The sequence below is a fragment of the Dama dama genome, unplaced genomic scaffold (assembly GCF_033118175.1).
Source record: "Dama dama isolate Ldn47 unplaced genomic scaffold, ASM3311817v1 ptg000183l, whole genome shotgun sequence".
Classification (NCBI taxonomy): Eukaryota; Metazoa; Chordata; class Mammalia; order Artiodactyla; family Cervidae; genus Dama; species Dama dama.
In genome coordinates, this window is record NW_026870983.1 from 650,590 (window position 1) to 668,285 (window position 17,696).

General features: G+C 40.7%; 1 protein-coding gene across 1 annotated transcript; it reads left to right on the top strand.

Moving 5' to 3' along the window:
- Positions 1-13,026: 13,026 nt before the first annotated feature.
- LOC133053716 (heat shock transcription factor, Y-linked-like) lies at positions 13,027-14,825 on the top strand. The gene is made up of 2 exons (XM_061138239.1): positions 13,027-13,539; positions 14,091-14,825. Exons 1-2 carry the CDS (start codon positions 13,027-13,029, stop codon positions 14,823-14,825), a joined length of 1,248 nt encoding a protein of 415 aa, XP_060994222.1.
- Positions 14,826-17,696: the final 2,871 nt, after the last annotated feature.

Here is a 17,696-nt window from a genome sequence, read left to right on the forward strand (position 1 = left end):
GAACACATGTCAATCTATTCTAAGCAGGTGGATGAAACTGGAGCCTTTTATACAGAGCGAAGTAAGTCAGAAAGAAAAACACCGATACACTATACTAAGAAATATATATTGAATTTAGGAACATGGAGATGATAACCCTATATGGGAGCCAGCAAAAGAGACACAGATATACAGAACAGTCTTTTGGACCCTGTGGGAGACAGCGAGGGTGGAATGATCTGCGAGAATAGCATTGAAACATGTATATTATCATATGTGAAAGGGATAGCCATTCCAAGTTCGATGCATAAGATAGGGTGCCCAGGACTGGTTCACTGGGTTGACCGAGAGGGATCGGATGGGGAGAAAAATGTAAGGGGGTATCAGCATGGGGAATACATGTACTCCCATGGCTGATTCATGTCAATTAATTGCAAAAACCTCCACAATATTGTAAAGTAAATACCCACCAATTAAAATAAATAAAATAAAATAAAATAGAATGCCTTGATAAAAAGGGCCTAATCAGTATTGAATTTTTGAACTCCAAAAAACACCATTATTTTTCTTTCTTTCTTCCCTCCTTCATCCCCCCTCATTCTTTCTTTTTCTTTCTGATTATACAACTGTTAAAGTTGGCTTTTCATTTATAGTTATGACAAAGTCCTGGCTCAATTCCCCATGTTGTACAATGCATCCCTGAGCTCATCGTCCACCTAACTTTCACTGCGTGCCTCCCACTCCCCCATCTCTGTATTGTCCCACCCTCTTCCCCTCCCCGCTGGTAACCAGTAAATGCTTCTCTATATTAGTGAGCCTCCATTTTTATCACATTATCTACTTTGCCGTATGTTTACATTCTCTAAGTGATATCATACTGTATTTGTCAATGTATGTCTGAGTTATTTAACTCCATATTTTACATTCCATGTTGCTGCAAATGTCAATATTCCACTCTTTTAATGGGGCAGCTCCTTTGTATGCCCTTTGAACAAATGGCACTGCCCCGCACACAGGACACAGCTACCCAGCTAAGTGTCCATCTCTGCACTTGCACAGAGAAACTCCAAGTCCTCTTCCTCTTCTCCCATGGGAAATGTGTCTTTGAAGCTCAGTCTGGAACCAGTTTTCCCCCTTTTTTCTGGCAACCTGGATCTTCTGGTCCCATCTCCAACGCCACAGAAGCCATCTCCCTCCCTCCTCACACACTTATCCCTTCCCTGCCCTCTCTGCCCCCTACTATCAGAGAACTCAGAGACAAACATAATTTCACATCAACTTGATTTTATTTTATTTTTGTTATTAGTGTATGCAGTTGCTATAATATTCAGGATCTCTACTTTTGGCCAGTACTCATCGGCCAGACCCCTAAGCATTTCTGATGTATGTAGCCATGCACTGAAGTCACTGGCTGTCCACTGGTCCAGCTGGAATGTCACGGACTCCATGGTCTCAGGATCCTGCTGTGGTTCATTCTGAGTAGCTTGAATGGCAGGGTTCTCCATGGTCTCTGGAACCTCCTATGGTTCATTCTGATTAGCTGGAAATTCAGGGATCTCCATGGTCTCTGGAACCTCCTATGGCTCTTTCTGATTAGCTGGAAATGCAGGGGTCTCAATGGTCTCTGGAACTTCTCTGGGACATCCTCTTTTTCCTTCTGATTACCTAGAATGGCACTGTTGTCCATGGCCTCCTGGACCTCCTCTGGTTCCTTCTGATTATCTGGAAGGGCAGTGGCCTCCATGGTCTTTGGGAACTATTCTCTTTCCTTCTAATTCAGCTGTTCATTCGCCTTGGAACTCGGGATACAGAGATTTGAGCATCGGATTTCCTTAAGCTTTTTTGTGGTGGGAGTGTTCAGAGAAATTTTCTTGTGCAGCTTTGCCGGAATGGGATTCACACTTATGGTTACCCTGCCCACCTGGAGAAACAAGACAGGGAGCAAAAAATGGCTCTGGTTTAGGGTAGAGTGTGAAGACAGGTGGGAACAATGGCTTCAGGAGAAGGGGTGAGGGCAGAGAAGGGTTATGTGCCAGGCAAGGAGGGGGGAGTGTGTCTTCTGGGGTGGGGTCAATGGACAAGTGGACTTTGGATAGGTTCAGTTCACCTTGATATTTTTTTTCTGAACCACAATTGACAGGAGGTCTTCATCTTATTCTGTGTAACAGGAGGTGGGTGTCCCATAACTACTGTGGAGCCTTGTGCCTTCCCAGTCACCTCAGTCATTTGGAGGAGTCACATTGTTCTGCTCAGTGCCACTGAGCATCCCTATATATACACGTCCCCATGGAGCCTGACCCTCATGCTTCATCAGGTCAGCAAGTATCTTCCCCAGCCAATGGTGGCCCTGGGTGAGCTTTGACATCACAAAGCCCCATCCTGACATGTCTAGCGGAGGATGGGGAGCAATTCAGATGATTTTCTGGGAGAAATGAGGCATTTGTAATGCCCTAAACAGGCCTCCAAACTCACCTGCCACCCTTACCTCAATGTCAACTCTGATGGTTCACACAGCAGGCAGAGTGCATCTCCTCCAAACCTTGCCCCACAGCCATACTCCTCGGGTATTCGTTCTGTTCTCTCTCGGCTTTCAGCTTTATCTAGCTATTCATATCTTGACTAAAATCCCTGCATGCGAACTAGGTTGTGTTTAAGTGTCTGTGCGAGAGAGAATCATTGCTCATTCGTCCTGCAATGTGTTTTTCATGCTCCTTGAATCCCATTGAATTCTGAGTCAGCCGACAGAAACCTTTCCATACCCCCTCCTTGTCTCAGTGTTCTCGGAGCTCGCCTCCATTTTCTGGTCTCCTGTCGGAAACCCTTGTTTTCAGGCTCTGAGAATGCAGTGAATACACTTGCCCTTGATCCACAGCGAGCTGTCTCGTTTCAAGTCTAGGAATCAGGGTCACCTCACTAGGAGTAGTACTGAGGCTTGGGTTTGAATGGAGTGATGGGGAAGAGACAGAGAAATGCATGTTTCAGGTTGTGCTGGGGGATCCCATGCAGGAAATGCCCACCTGTGGCTGATTAGTATTCCCAGCAGAGGGTGGAGCTTGCCCAGAGCTGTTGTGAGCCTTGTGTGCAAAAGTTGTCCCAACACTTGCCCTCACAAATCTCTTTTCTCATCTTGTTTTCTTGCTGGAAGCTCCCTTGCAGCTTACCTCACAGCCAAAACCAAGGTGGAATTCATTTCCATGAGCAGCAGCCACAAGCTTCCAGCTTCTTGGACGAAACACTGAGTCATCCTGTCCTGTGCATCTATTTTCCATGGTCTCTCATTGATCTGCATGGCTCTGGATGAAAGGGGAATGGATTGTGTGCTCCACCTCAGTCCTACTTTTTCCAATTGACTCGTAGGATCAACCTGCCTGTGTTTCATCCCTGGGGACAGTATGTTGGCTTAGTGGGTCTTCCTGGGTTTCCTGTGAAGTGTGCACATCCTGTTGTCCACTTGTTGCTTACTCTCCCAAGTTCCATCACACTGCTGAATATTTTAAGAGGTAGAAAAAGCACACCATAAACAAACCAAAAAGGATGACTCTTAGAATTTTTAGAATATCTGAAACCTGATAGAAAAAATGGGCAAGAGGCATGAGCCAACACTTTATAAGAAAGATGTATCACTCACCTTTAAATTTATGAAGACATGTTTAAAGACATGAGCAGCCAATTCAAAAGAAGAGTATGGAACTAGTCCTGAACCACATTAAGAACATATTAAAACTCATGAAGGTTAGAAAAATCATCCTAAAATTCCCTTGAGAACTGAAACTCAGGCAGAAGTGGCATAGATTTTACTAATTACAGACAGAGACATTAATTTAGTTGGAATAACTGTGTTTTGTGTGTTCTAAAAGTAAGGAGAGACAAGGAAATCCAAAATAGACCCCATTTGATCTTACAGATATGAAAAGTATAGTGTCAGATGAAGCTGATTTTAAGGGATTTTTGCTGGCTCAGACCGTAAAATAATTAAAACCTACCTGCAACATGGGAGAATGGAACTCAATCCATGGGTTGGGCAGATCCTCTGGAGGGGCTAATGGCAACCTGCTTCAGTGTGGTTGCCTGGAGAAACCCCATGGACAGAGGAGCCAGGCGGGCTACAGTCTATGGGATCAAAAAGAGTTGGACTCGTCTGAGGAATGAAGCACAGCACAGCACAACACATTGAATGTTTGTGAAAGAAATTCAGTTAGGGACAAAAAAGGGAGAAAGGGAAACAAGGGAAATGAAAGGAAGGAAAGAAAATCCTCTGTTGCTGTTGAGAACAGAGCAATCAGAGATGTCCCCCAGCACGACAGCACCACACATATCCATCTGAACATTCTCAGCTGGTTTGAAACAACCATCTTCAAATTTGTTCCCACTCCTCCAACCAAACTCATGTGCAGCTTTTACCACTAACAAGCTAATAGTCATCATGGTTTCTCCTCTTTGAAATCCTGAATCACCCAGAAGTGAAAAAGACACTTGTGCCCCAATGTTCAGCACAGCACTGGTTACAATAACCAGGGCATGGAAGCAACCTGGATGTCCATCAGCAGACACCTGTGTAAAAAAGCTGTGGTACATATACACAATGGAATATTGCTCAGCCATTAAAAAGAACACATGTGAATCCATTCTAATCAGGTGGATGAAACTGGAGCCTATTATACAGAGCGAAGTAAATCAGAAACAAAGACATCAATACACTATACAAAGGCATATATATTGAATTTAGGAAGATGGAGATGATAACCCTATATGGGAGCCAGCAAAAGAGACACAGATATACAGAACAGTCTTTTGGACTCTGTGGGAGACGGCGAGGGTGGGATGATCTGATTGAATAGCATTGAAACATGTATATTATCATATGTGAAAGGGATAGCCAATCCATGTTTGATGCATAAGACAGGGTGCCCAGGACTGGTTCACTGGGTTGACCGAGAGGGATTGGATGGGGAGGAAGATGTTAGGGTGAATCAGGATGGGGAATACATGTACTCCCATGGCTGATTCATGTCAATGTATGCAAAAACATCCACAGTACTGTAAAGTAAATACCTAACAATTAAAATAAATAAAATAAAATAAAATAGAATCCTTTGATGAAAAGGGCCTAATCAGTATTGACTTTTCGACCTCCAGAAACACCATTCTTTTCCTTCCTTTCTTCCCTCCTTCCTCCCCCACAATTCTTTCCTTTTCTTTCTGATTATACAGTTGTTAAAGTTTGCTTTCCATTTATAGTTATGACAAAGTCCTGGCTCAATTCCCCATGTTGTACAATGCATCCCTGAGATCATCTTCCACCTAACTTTCACTGCGTGCCTCCCACTCCCCCACCTCTGTATTGCCCCGCCCTCTTCCCCTCCCCGCTGGTAACCAGTATATGCTTCTCTATATCTGTGCGCCTCCATTTTTATCATATTATCTACTTTGTGGTATGTTTAGATTTTCTAAGTGATATTATACAGTATTTGTCAATGTATGTCTGAGTTATTTTACTCCATATTCTACATTCCATGTTGCTGCAAATGTCAATATTCCACTTTTTTAAAGGGGCATCTCCTCTGTATGCCTTTTGAACAAATGGCACTGCCCTGCACACACGACACAGCTCCCCAGCTAAGTGTCCATCTCTGCACTCGCACAGAGAAACTCCAAGTCCTCTTCCTCTTCTCCCATGGGAAGTGTGTCTTTGAAGCTCAGTCTGGAACCAGTTCTTCCCCCTACTTTCTGGCAACCTGGATCTTCTGGTCCGATCTCCAAAGCTACAGATGCCATCTCCCTGCCTCCTCACAGATTTATCACTTCCCTGCTCTCTCTGCCCCCTACTCTCAGCGAACTCAGAGACAAACAGAATTTCACATCAGCTTGATTTTATTTTGTTTTCGTTATTAGTGTATGCAGTTGCTATAATATTCAGGATCTCTACTTTTGGCCAGTACTCAGCGGCCAGTCTCCCAAGCATTTCTGATGTATGTAGCCATGCACTGAAGTCACTGGCTGTCCACTGATCCGGTTGGAATGTCAGGGGACTCCATGGTCTCAGGATCCTCCTGTGGTTCATTGTGATTAGCTGGAATGACAGGGGTCTCCATGGTCTCTGGAAGCTCCTCTGGTTCATTCTGATTAGCTGGCAATGCAGGGGCCTCCATGGACTCTTGAAGCTCCTCTGATTCATTCTGGTTAGCTGGAATGGCAGGGGTCACCATGGTCTCTGGAAGCTCCTCTGTTTCCTTCTGATTACCTGGAATGGCACTGTTGTCCATGCCCTCCTGGACCTCCTCTGGTTCCTTCTGATTAACTGGAATGTCAGTGGTCTCCATGGTCTCTGGGACCTTTTCTGTTTCCTTCTATTTCAGCTGTTCTACCGCCTTGCAACTCTGGATACAGAGATTTGAGCATCGGATCTCCTTAAGCTTCTTTGTGGTGAGAGTTTTCAGAGAAATTTTCTTGTGCAGCTTTGCCGGAAAGGGATTCACCCTTATGGTTACCCTGCCCACCTGGAGAAACAAGACAGGGAGCAAAGAATGGATCTGGTTTAGGGTAGAGTGTGAAGACAGGTAGGAACAATGGCTTCAGGAGAAGTGGTGTGGGCAGAGAAGGGTTATGTGCCAGGCAAGGGCAGAGGAGTGTGTCTTCTGGGCTGGGGTGTATGGACAAGTCGACTTTGGGTGGGTTCAGCTTACCTTGATGTTTTTTCCTGAACCACAATTGATACGAGGTTTTCATCTTATTCTGTGTAACAGGAGGTGGGTGTCCCATAACTACTCTGGACTCTTGTGCCTTCCCATTTACCTCAGTCATTTGGAGGATTCACATTGTTCTGCCCAGTGCCACTGAGCACCCCTATATATACACGTCCTCATGGAGCCTGACCCTCATGGTTCATGAGGTCAGCAAGTATCTTCCCCAGCCAATAGTGGCCCTGGGTGAGCTCTGACGTCACAAAGCCCCATCCTGACATGTCTAGCGGAGGATGAGGAACAATTCAGATGATTTGCTGGGAGAAAGGAGGCATTTGTAATGCCCTAAACAGGCCTCCAAACTAACCTGCCACCCTCACCTCTATGTCAACTCCGATGGGTCACACAGTAGGCAGAGTGCATTTCCTCCAAACCTTGCCCTACAGCCACACTCCTCAGGCATTTGTTCTGTTCTCTCTCAGCTTTCACCATTATCTAGCTTTTGATATCTTTCCTAAAATCCATCCATGACAGCTAGGTTGTGTTTAAGTTTCTGTGGAAGAGAGAATCATTGCTCGTTTGTCCTGCAATGTGTTCTTAATGCGCCTTGAATCCCATTGAATTATGGGTCAGCCGACAGAAACTTTTCCATACCGCCTCCTTGTCTCAGTGTTCTCGGAGCTCGCCTCCATTTTCTGATCTCCAGTCGGAAACCCCTGTTTTCAAGCTCTGAGAATGCAGTGAATACACTTGCCCTTGATCCACAGCGAGCTGTCTCGTTTCAAGTCTAAGAATCGGGGTCACCTCACTGGAAGTAGTACCAAGGCTTGGGTTTGAACAGAGTGATGGGGAAGAGACAGAGAAATGCATGTTTCAGGTTGTGCTGGGGTATCCCATGCAGGAAATGCCCACCTGCGGCTGATTAGTATCCCCAGCACAGGGTGGAGCTTGCCCAGAGCTGCTGTGACCTTGTGTGCAAAAGTCGTCCCAACACGTGCCCTCACAAATTTCTTTTCTCATCTTGTTTTCTTGCTGGAAGCTCCCTTGCAGCTTACCTCACATCCAAAACCAAGGTGGAATTCATTTCCATGAGCAGCTGCCACAAGCTTCCAGTTTCTTGAACGAAACACTGAGTCATCCTGTCCTGTGCATCTAGTTCCCATGGTCGCTTATTGAGCTGCTTGGCTCTGGAGGAAAGGGGAATGGATTGTGTTCTCCACCTCAGTCCTACTTTTTTCAATTGACTCGTCGGATCAACCTGCCTGTGTTTCATCCCTGGGGACAGTTTGTTGGCTTAGTGGGTCTTCCTGGGTTTCCTGTGAAGTGTGCACATCCTGTTGTCTACTTGCTTACTCTCCCAAGGTCCATCACACTGGGGAATATTTTAAGAGGTAGAAAAAGCATGCCATAAACAAACCCAAGAGATGACTCTTAGAATTCTTAGAATACCTTAAAACCTGATAGAAAAATGAGCAAGAGGCATGATTCAACAGTTTATAAGAAAGATGTATCACTGGCCTTTAAATTTATGAAGACATGTTTAAAGACATGAGCAGCCAATTCACAAGAAAAGTATGGAACAAGTCCCGAACCAATTAAAGAACATATTAAATCTCACGAAGGTTAGAAAAATTGTCATAAAATTCACTTGAGAACTGAAACTCAGGCAGAAGTGGCATAGATTTTAGTAATTGCAGACAGAGACATTAATTTAATTGGAATAACTGTGTTTTGTGTGTTCTAAATGTAAGGAGAGTCAAGGAAATCCTAAAATAGACCCCATTTGATCTTACAGATATGAAAAACATAGTGTCAGATGAAGCAGATTTTAAGGGATTTCTGCTGGCTCAGACCGTAAAATAATTTAAACCTACCTGCAACATGGGAGAATGGAACTCAATCCATGGGTTGGGCATGGTGGACACTGAAAACAAATACCAATGGTATATGTGGGGTTGTTCAAGGTGGATGAACCACATTGGCCTTGCCACTGAAAAATGTGACAAGTACTTTCTGGGTCCACCCTGTTCTGCCTCCCAGTTGCTACATGAGGGCACTGTCCCAAGTGGGCCCTGTGTTTCTTGCATTTCCCAGGTCTAAGCCAATCAGGCACTTAGGTGCTCAGCAAGAGAACTGACAATGGTTGGCTATGTGCTTTGTGCTCTTCCCAAGTTCAAACTCTCAGGTGACTGTGTAGTGGGCAAGGCACAGTCCCAGTTGGGCCATGCATCTTATGCCACTCTCTGGTCTCAGCCATTCAATTCACTTCCTGTTCCAGAGGGCACAGTCTCAGGTGTGCCACAGGTCTCCTCAGTGTAGCTGAACCCAGGCTATTATGATCTTAGCCTATGTGAACTGTCCATAAACCCAGGAATTCATCATTAGCAACTGTCAACCAGCTTAGAGCTTGGTAGGGGATGTCTCTGGGGCCAAGATACCAGTAGCCTATGTCCTTCTGCCTCTGGCAGTCATATGAATTCCTCTCTCCCTCCATGGGGAGAAGAGTCTTAAATGGAAGCTGGATTGGTCTCCTTTTGTATTTTCTAGTGCACAGTCTTCTGTTCTGTGATTGTGACATGGTTCACTATGTGGCCTTAGAACCTTCTCAAAGGAAAGGATTTTTCTAAAATTTCTGTCTCTAGTGTTCCCATGGTTTAAGTTTCTATGTCACCTTAGCTGTCCTCAGGGCACTAAAGCTTGGTTCTAATCATAGTGTGTTTGATACATCCCAGGCCTCCCTCCCAGGCCCCATGGATGACAGTGGAGCATCTGAGCCACTTCTTGGCTAGTAATTGCATTTATTGGCATAATCTGTGTGTTTGTGTGTGTGTGTGTGTATGTGTGTGTGTTTTCTTTTTTCCCCTGGTTCTGTTTCTTCTCCCACTGGCACCTATGAGAGAGGGTTTCCTATATTGTGAAAATTTCTCCTCCTTTATGACAACCTCTCTGAGACAGGTCTCCATCCCTAAAAACTTTTCCTCCCTTCTGTCTCTTATTTTGTCCTACCTCGTTTTTAAGAGACTGTTTTCCTTTCTCAGTTTCTAGGGCCCATCAACATCTTTCACAAATTGGTTTCTGGAAGGTGTTCCATGTGTGGTACATCCTTTGATGGATTTGTGTGGGAGAAAGTGGACTGTGTCTCCTATTCCTCTAACATTATGAGACTCCACCACGACACTGGAAGATCCATTTTATTAAAATCTTGTAGTTGTTCAGCCAAAAAGCAATGTCTGACTCTTTGTGACCCCTTGGACTGCAGTGCACAAGGTGTCTCTGCCCCTCACCATCTTCCAGGTTATGCCTGAGATCATGTCCATGGATTGGGTGAAGGTAGACAACCTTTTCCTCCTCTCTAACACATGTCTCCTCCTGATTTCACTGCTTCTTAGAATCAGGGTCTTTTCTAGTGAGTCAGTTCCTTGGTCAGTTGGTCAAAGCTTTGGAGACTCAGCTTTGGCGCCTGTGATTTTAATGCATCTTCAGAGTTGATTTCCTTTATGTTTGACTGGCTTGATCTTATAATCCAATGGACACTCACAAGTCATTCGCAGAAGAGCAGTTTGGTGTTCTCACATCTGTACCTGTTTACTGGCAAGACCATGGATGTGACTCTGTGTGCCTCCATTGGTCAAGTCATGTCTCCACTTTTTAACATGCTTTCTAAATTTGTGAGAGGTTTTCTTCCAGGAAGTAACTGTCTTCTCATTTTATAGCTGCCATCACCATCTGCAGTGAATTTAGAGCCACAAAAGAGGACATTGGTCACTGCTTCTGCCTTTTCCACTTCTATTTCCCATGAAGCAGTGGGACCAGATGCCATGATCTTACTTTGTGTAATACTGAGAATTCAAATGTACTATTAACCCTATGTTTTCCTATCAACACTGATAATTATTGTATTCTTGTACCTTTGTCTTCCCTCAGTGTTTTGGATAAGACCTTATTTTCTAAGCGTACTCTAAGGTGATAGTTACTTATTATATATAATACTGCTGGTTTTAAGTTTCCTGCTGGAGCATTTGTGCCATGCTTCTCTGACAACTGGGTAAAATGCTGACAAAATACACAGCCTATAATATATTTCTCCATTAACATAATATATTGAGTCTGTTCATGTTATCTAGTTAGATTTTCTCTAATGGGCAAATAGAAAAATACAAAGGAGGACAAGAAAGAAAAGATATGATGTGGAGGGGGCAGGAAGCTGAACCACTGTGGCATGAAGGAAGAGAAATTTTGATCATCAATGATTTCTCTTGAAATATTTGGTACCAGAAGTTCAAAGTGATGAAAGAAAATTTTACAGACTGAATTGTGGAGAAGTGATTTTGATGTATATACCATATAATTTCAATGATCAGCTAGCAAGAAGAGTCTGATTATGATCTCTGCACAGTGCCCTGTGCATCTGTTTTACCCATGAAGTGGGTAGCTGTTATCCCAAATTCAGCTAGTTGACCACTGTGCATGTGGCTGAGACGTGTCCCTATGTTACTAGACCTGGATGTTTAAAGCTGTATCCATTGTGAGGATAACAATAGCTTTCTTAAAACAATATCTTTAAGTAAATGATAATTGCAATTTTATGGGCTCAAGGTGTCCTCAGAAGTATGAACCCCATCTCTTAATACAGAAAGAATAGTGGAAGATGAGCTAGATTAAGGGAGAGACTTTCAGAAACAGGATCAGAAATATTCAGCTAGAAAATCATTAAGTAATACTGGGCTTCCCAACCAGTTCATTAAGTTAAATTTGCTTGGGGGCAAGCACAGTGTTTGGCCACCTAAATAAAGTTGCCTAAAATTACATTTTGACATATAAACATATATGTGTGTGTGTGTGTGTGTGTTAAAAAAGTTCAATGGTTTTAATTACATTTAGGTATAACAGCATGGAAAAAAAATAAAACCTAAAAGTAAAATGATTCAAAAATGTACTTGGTTATTGAATATATATATATATATATATATATATATATATATATATATGTAAGTGGAAATACTTCAAAATATGTTTTCTTGGATGCATCTCAAATATGAGGAATCTTTTATATCACTCCGCTCATTTCTTTTAATCAATATTGACCAATTTTCAAATGTCTGTCCAGGTTTAATGACAATATATATGCTTATATATACATATGCATATAGATATACAAGTATCTTTATAAAATAGATATGTTTGCATAACAGAAAATATTGATAATTTGTTATCTAACATTTTTAATTATTAGATAATTTGTTATCTAATAATTTCTGTTAGATATCAGAATTATTTCCAACTCCATGCTCCATCTCCACAGGAAATAGCCAAATTTTTTGTTGACTCAAACACTCCAATACATGGGCAACCTGAAAAAAAAAAATTTAACCTGCAACTGAGATTTTCAGTCATATTTATAATTGAGCTCTAAGCCCAACACTTAATTTCCTTTCTTTTTCTAAGCAGTCCCTTCTTAAGATTGAAAACTATGAAAATAGAGAGAGAGGTAGGAGATTGTAGACCTCCTCCTGTTCCAAGATTCATTTTAATCAAGAAACTAGAAAAGCCAGAAACAAAGGAAAATAATCAAGTAATATAGAATTATAAAGATTTAGCAAAATCAATGATCTTTTGTTCCTCCTCAGTGGCCATAGATAACATTCTCAGCAATATCCTGTGAAGTTTTAGAGATGCTAAAGCCCCCACCAGACTGAAATTTAAGTGCATATACCACAGATTAGTTGGAACCGGACAGTTGATTATGTTGACTCCCGATGTCCTCAGTAGCAGACCATTAATAGAATGCCCCAAAACCGATTACACACCCCATGGCCCAACCTCAATATGTCATTAAAATATTTCTCTTGAAACTATTTGGGGAGTGGGGGTCTTTGAAGCACCATCTGCTAGGATACCCTGCTTGGTCCTACAATAAACACATGGTTTCACTGAAACCCACAGTCAGTTGATTGACTTCATTACACAGAAGCCAGTAGACCCAAGTTTGGTTGGGTAACAGTACTGAATATTAAGTATGTGTATAGAAGGGTGATAAATCACTTTTATTTCAGAAACCAGGTAGATTTCTTGATGTGATTTTTCTGTGTAAAAATTCTTGAGGAATGAAATTTTGCAGGCTTCATGGTTTGGTTACTATTTCTGTAAGCAGCTTGTATTTTAACATGATGCTGAAGTAAACACTGGTTGAATGCTACCCAACAATTGCTAGGAGTCTAGTGATTTTGTGATGTCACAGCTTTTGACTTTCAGAACCACTGTGATGACCTAGAGAGTTTATCTCTGTAGGCCAGCCAAGCAGAATTTGAAGTTGCACTGTGTAAAGCCAGACAAATGAGAAAAGTATCTGAAGAAAGATTGACCTAAGATGGCACATATTTCTTCAGAAATTCAAGATGTTCCTCCAAAAGATGAATCAACTGGTTCAGAAACCTCCATTAGATCTTCTTTGTATGATTGTACACTTACTGGGGACAAGGTTTTGAGATCTATGGTTGAAGAATATGCTTTTCAGGCTTTGTATGAGGAAGTTGTGATAAAAAGGCCACGTTACACATTTTCTGTCTCTGAAACAGATGAGGTGAATGCACCTCTTCCACCTGGATTTCCTCAAAAATTGTGGGCAATAGTTGAAAGTGATCAGTTTGAATCTATTTGGTGGGATGAGAGTGGCACTTGTATAGTGATCAATGAAGAACACTTCAAGAAAGAAGTCTTGGAAAGAAAGGCACCTTTCAGAGTACTTGAAACCAATAGTATGAAAAGCTTAGTTCAGCAGCTTAACCTATATGGATTTAGTAAGAAGCGACCAACTTTTCAAAGATCTGCTTCACTACCTTACTTTCTGGAAGAAGAAAACAACATCTCTCTTTTGAGCAAGGTATCCCAAAATATTCACTCGTTGGCAATATGTAAGATTAAACCATGTGAATTAGAAAGCATGTTCATAAAACAGAATTCGGGATTGGGAATACATGTAAATCCATGGCTGATTCATATCAATGTATGACAAAACCCACTGGGGAAAAAAAAAAAAACAGAATTAAAAATTGAGATAGCAAATTGTTGAAAAAGTTTAATTTTTTGAAGTTGAGAACATCTGGAGGCTAAAATATTTGATATTTAACAAGCTTTCCTAGCAACTTGAAATCATATACAAGTCCGGAAGCTACTTATTTATGTATATGTATATACATATACATATATGCATATATGTGTATGTACTGTATTTACTGTATATGTACCAAGCATTTTTAGTTGAGGGGCATAATTGTTTCTAACATGTTAGCTGTTAAAACTACTAATGGCTGTGTTTCATTTGATGCTATTTAATTGGTATCATTAAAGGTATACATTGTTATGGTTTAAATGTATTTGTCAGTTTTACCTTGGCTTATAAAGAAATTAAATAATTTTATCCTTTGATTTTAGCTACATATCTACTATAATCCAAATTTCAAAAGAGGCTATCCCCAACTGTTAGTAAGAATGAAAAGAAGAGTTGGGATTAACAATGTGTCTCCAATATCTTCATTAGTTCGAGATTACAAGACGAAGCATGTTAAAGCCAGGGTCAACACAGATGATCATAACTCTGATTTTCTTCCTGAAACTAGTGGAGAGAGTGCATTTTCAGCCTCCACAAGTTTAAGTGTGCCTTTCATACAAAACCCTTATACCAGCCAGAGAGTCGCTAATACAAGTGCCCTACCTCCGTGTGACTTACCTTCCCCATCGTCAATATCAGTTAGACAAAGAGAACAGATTGTGGTAGACCAACCTGCTGTTTTAAATCAGGTGAGCATTTTTAATTGGCACTCACATAGCAGCTACACTCAAGTAAATGGCCAGCTTGAGGACATTGCTACTACAACTACGCCTACTTCTCAGAACCCCATCGTTTCTCCATCACAGAGCAGTTATTCTGGACTGATGGTGGAGCCTTCTAAATTTCCAGTTACCTATAATGATATGTCAGCCCATGAAAGTCCTTATCCTAATCAGCAACAGAGAGGCAACTCATGGTCCTCAATGCCAACGACCACTTATACATCTGCCTCCTCTCTTTCAAATCAATTTATCAAGAGTCATCATTATATGAAAACCATGCTAATTAAAACTGACCTATCAAATAAGTGTCAGATTATGGAGCCTAATGAAGATTAAAATTTACTTTGGAAGATGTCAACAAATACCTATAATTCTTGTAACTGAGCAATAAAATTACTTGTTCATCATCATAGTTTCATTTGCTTCATTTTCATTTCATAACTTCATTTTCAAACAACGAAGTGGAAATGAGGCTTTAGATCAATGTCTGGCTATTTCACTGCACTGTATTATAAACTCTTCTGTTCTGGAAAACTTTTGTTATCTGTCCTGGGTAAATGATACCTGATCTAATGTTTGTAAGCAAGAAAATGAGAACAAAGGGAAAAGAGGTAATGGATATAAAGTGAATTCTGAAATCATCCCTGCTGAAATAAATGGGTGTCTTAAATAGGATAGCATGGGTGCAGGAAGAGATACAAACAAAATAAAAACAAATGCAAATACATTGTATGCACCTTAGTGCATTTACATCTACATTGTAATCTATAAGTTATTGATAAAGTCTTAAGAGGTTAGACAGCAGATTGTCTTCATTACAGAAATTCCTCTTGTACTTGAAAATATAGATATTGTAGCATGTCCAAAACCATGATCACCATTAACCATTACTGTGATACCAAAGATAGCATGATGTAATCAGTGACTAGCCCATAGACAACACAAGATATGTATTTTACAGGGTCATTTTTGCTCTGCTGTCTTAAGGCACACATTTATTTCCTGACACCAAGATTCCACCCTATATTTCCTAGTGCATGTTTAGATGTTGCTTATCTGTTCCCACAGATACAGAATAAATTCATGGTGGTGACTGTAGCATATCAGCCTGGTTAACAATTTCTTTGAAGACATGATATATATTTTCCTTAGTAATTTCAGTATCTTTCTCTTATACTGTGCTTCTGGAGCTACAATCACACAAACTACTTTGTCATGCTAAGCCCCTTCTAACAAGTTTGCCTCAACTCCCTCTTGGGGTTAGAAGGAACTTCTCTGTGACCTCCAAGCTGAGCACAGATATCAGATGTTCCATACGTTTTGGGTCTATCTTCTTTTCTTTATGTGTCTTTCACATCAGCTAAAACTTAGAGCCTGCAAATGACACATTTTAAGTACTTGCTGAATTATCAATAAAGAAATATAATACCCAACCAAATGCTATACACATTACTCAACAACATCCTATAACCTGCACTGTTATCATAATTGACCTTTCCTACTTACTGAGAAATTTTTCCAAGTTGATAAATATTTATTATATTTACATGAATGTCAAATGTAGGAATTCAAATTATAAAATGATTGCTGTTCTCATGAAGTTTACAGTCTATAAGAACCCATTCTAAGCATGTTATTTCAGGCCCTATTTCCCTAAAATTTATAAAGGAATCATTCATTTTAATCAACTAAAAAAGTCATGGAGTAAGCAGGGATCAAAATCAATGGCTGATCATTAATATGTTTTACAACAAAATACTCTGAGCAGAGTTTCTGTTTGTTGGACTATCCAGACTCTCATGAACACTACCTAGAAATCTTGGCAATCTCAGAATTGAGGCCCTTCCTTTAGATAGTTGTGGCAACATTAAGCCATGTCCCTGTTTTGGTATGGTAACTCACATAGGACAACACCAAGTTAAGTTCACCGTTATTCTTACAGCTAACAGTGAAATCTGTGGAATATTTGTGTAGGTAACGGAGTGGTTCACCAAACACACTCTTTTTCTTTTACTGAAAATGTTCATTAAATGTAGGTGAGAATACCATGCTTTAGAGGTAATCGTTTTACAGCACTTTGAAGAGTTATGGAAATTGGTGTCCTCCAATATCATTTCAAGCCCCAAATCCAATGGCCTTGGTTTAGATTTCAGGTGTTTTACTGTATAGTCTAATGTGGATGCTTTGAGCAATGTCACCTTAAAGGAGATTCCATCTTCTATTTCAAGGCCATATACTTGAAATATATTCTATTCCTTCTCAGTCCCTTCTACCTTATTTTCATGTTCTGTTTAGAGTGGCAAGTCCGTCTCAGAGAGAACAGGATTAATCCACTTAGTCCTCTGTGATAACTTGGATAAGGCATGGATAAGGACATGTTGAAAAGCTACTGTTTTGGTTCCCTCCTGAAAGCATATTATTAACCTGTACTTCAGTTGTCCTACCAAGGGAAGCCTGGTTACATGATATATTACCTTGGTGAACAATTCCCATATGGCTTTAACATATCAGTGCCTTTAATTCTCAAAAGCATATAGAGAAAACTGCTCAATACTTTAAGGAAACATTGTACATTATTTCAATTTTATTTCCTTTGTGTGTTTATTTTATAATTGGTGCCTAAAATAGTAAAAGCGAAAACAAAAATTTAAGTAATGTAAATACAGAAGATTTGGGCAAGGAGTAGAGAAATTGATGGGAGAAGTTCAGAGAATGAAATTGGATGCTTAAAATATAACACCGAGGAAACCAGATCTCACAGAGACACGTGCACCCCAATGTTCATAGCAGCACTGTATATAATAGCCAGGACATGGAAGCAACCTAGATGCCCATCAGCAGACAAAAGGATAAGGAAGCTGTGGTACATATACACCATGGAATATTACTCAGCCATTGAAAAGAATTCATTTGAATCAGTTCTCATGAGATGGATGAAACTGGAGCCCATTATACAGACTGAAGTAAGCCAGAAAGATAAAGAACATTACAGTATACTAACACATATATATGGAATTTAGAAAGATGGTAATGAAAACCCTATATACAAAACAGAAAAAGAGACACAGATGTACAGAACAGACTTTTGGACTCTGTGGGAGAAGGCGAGGTTGGGATGTTTTGAGAGAACAGCATCGAAACATGTAGTATATATATATATATATATATATATATATATATATATATATATATATATATATATATATA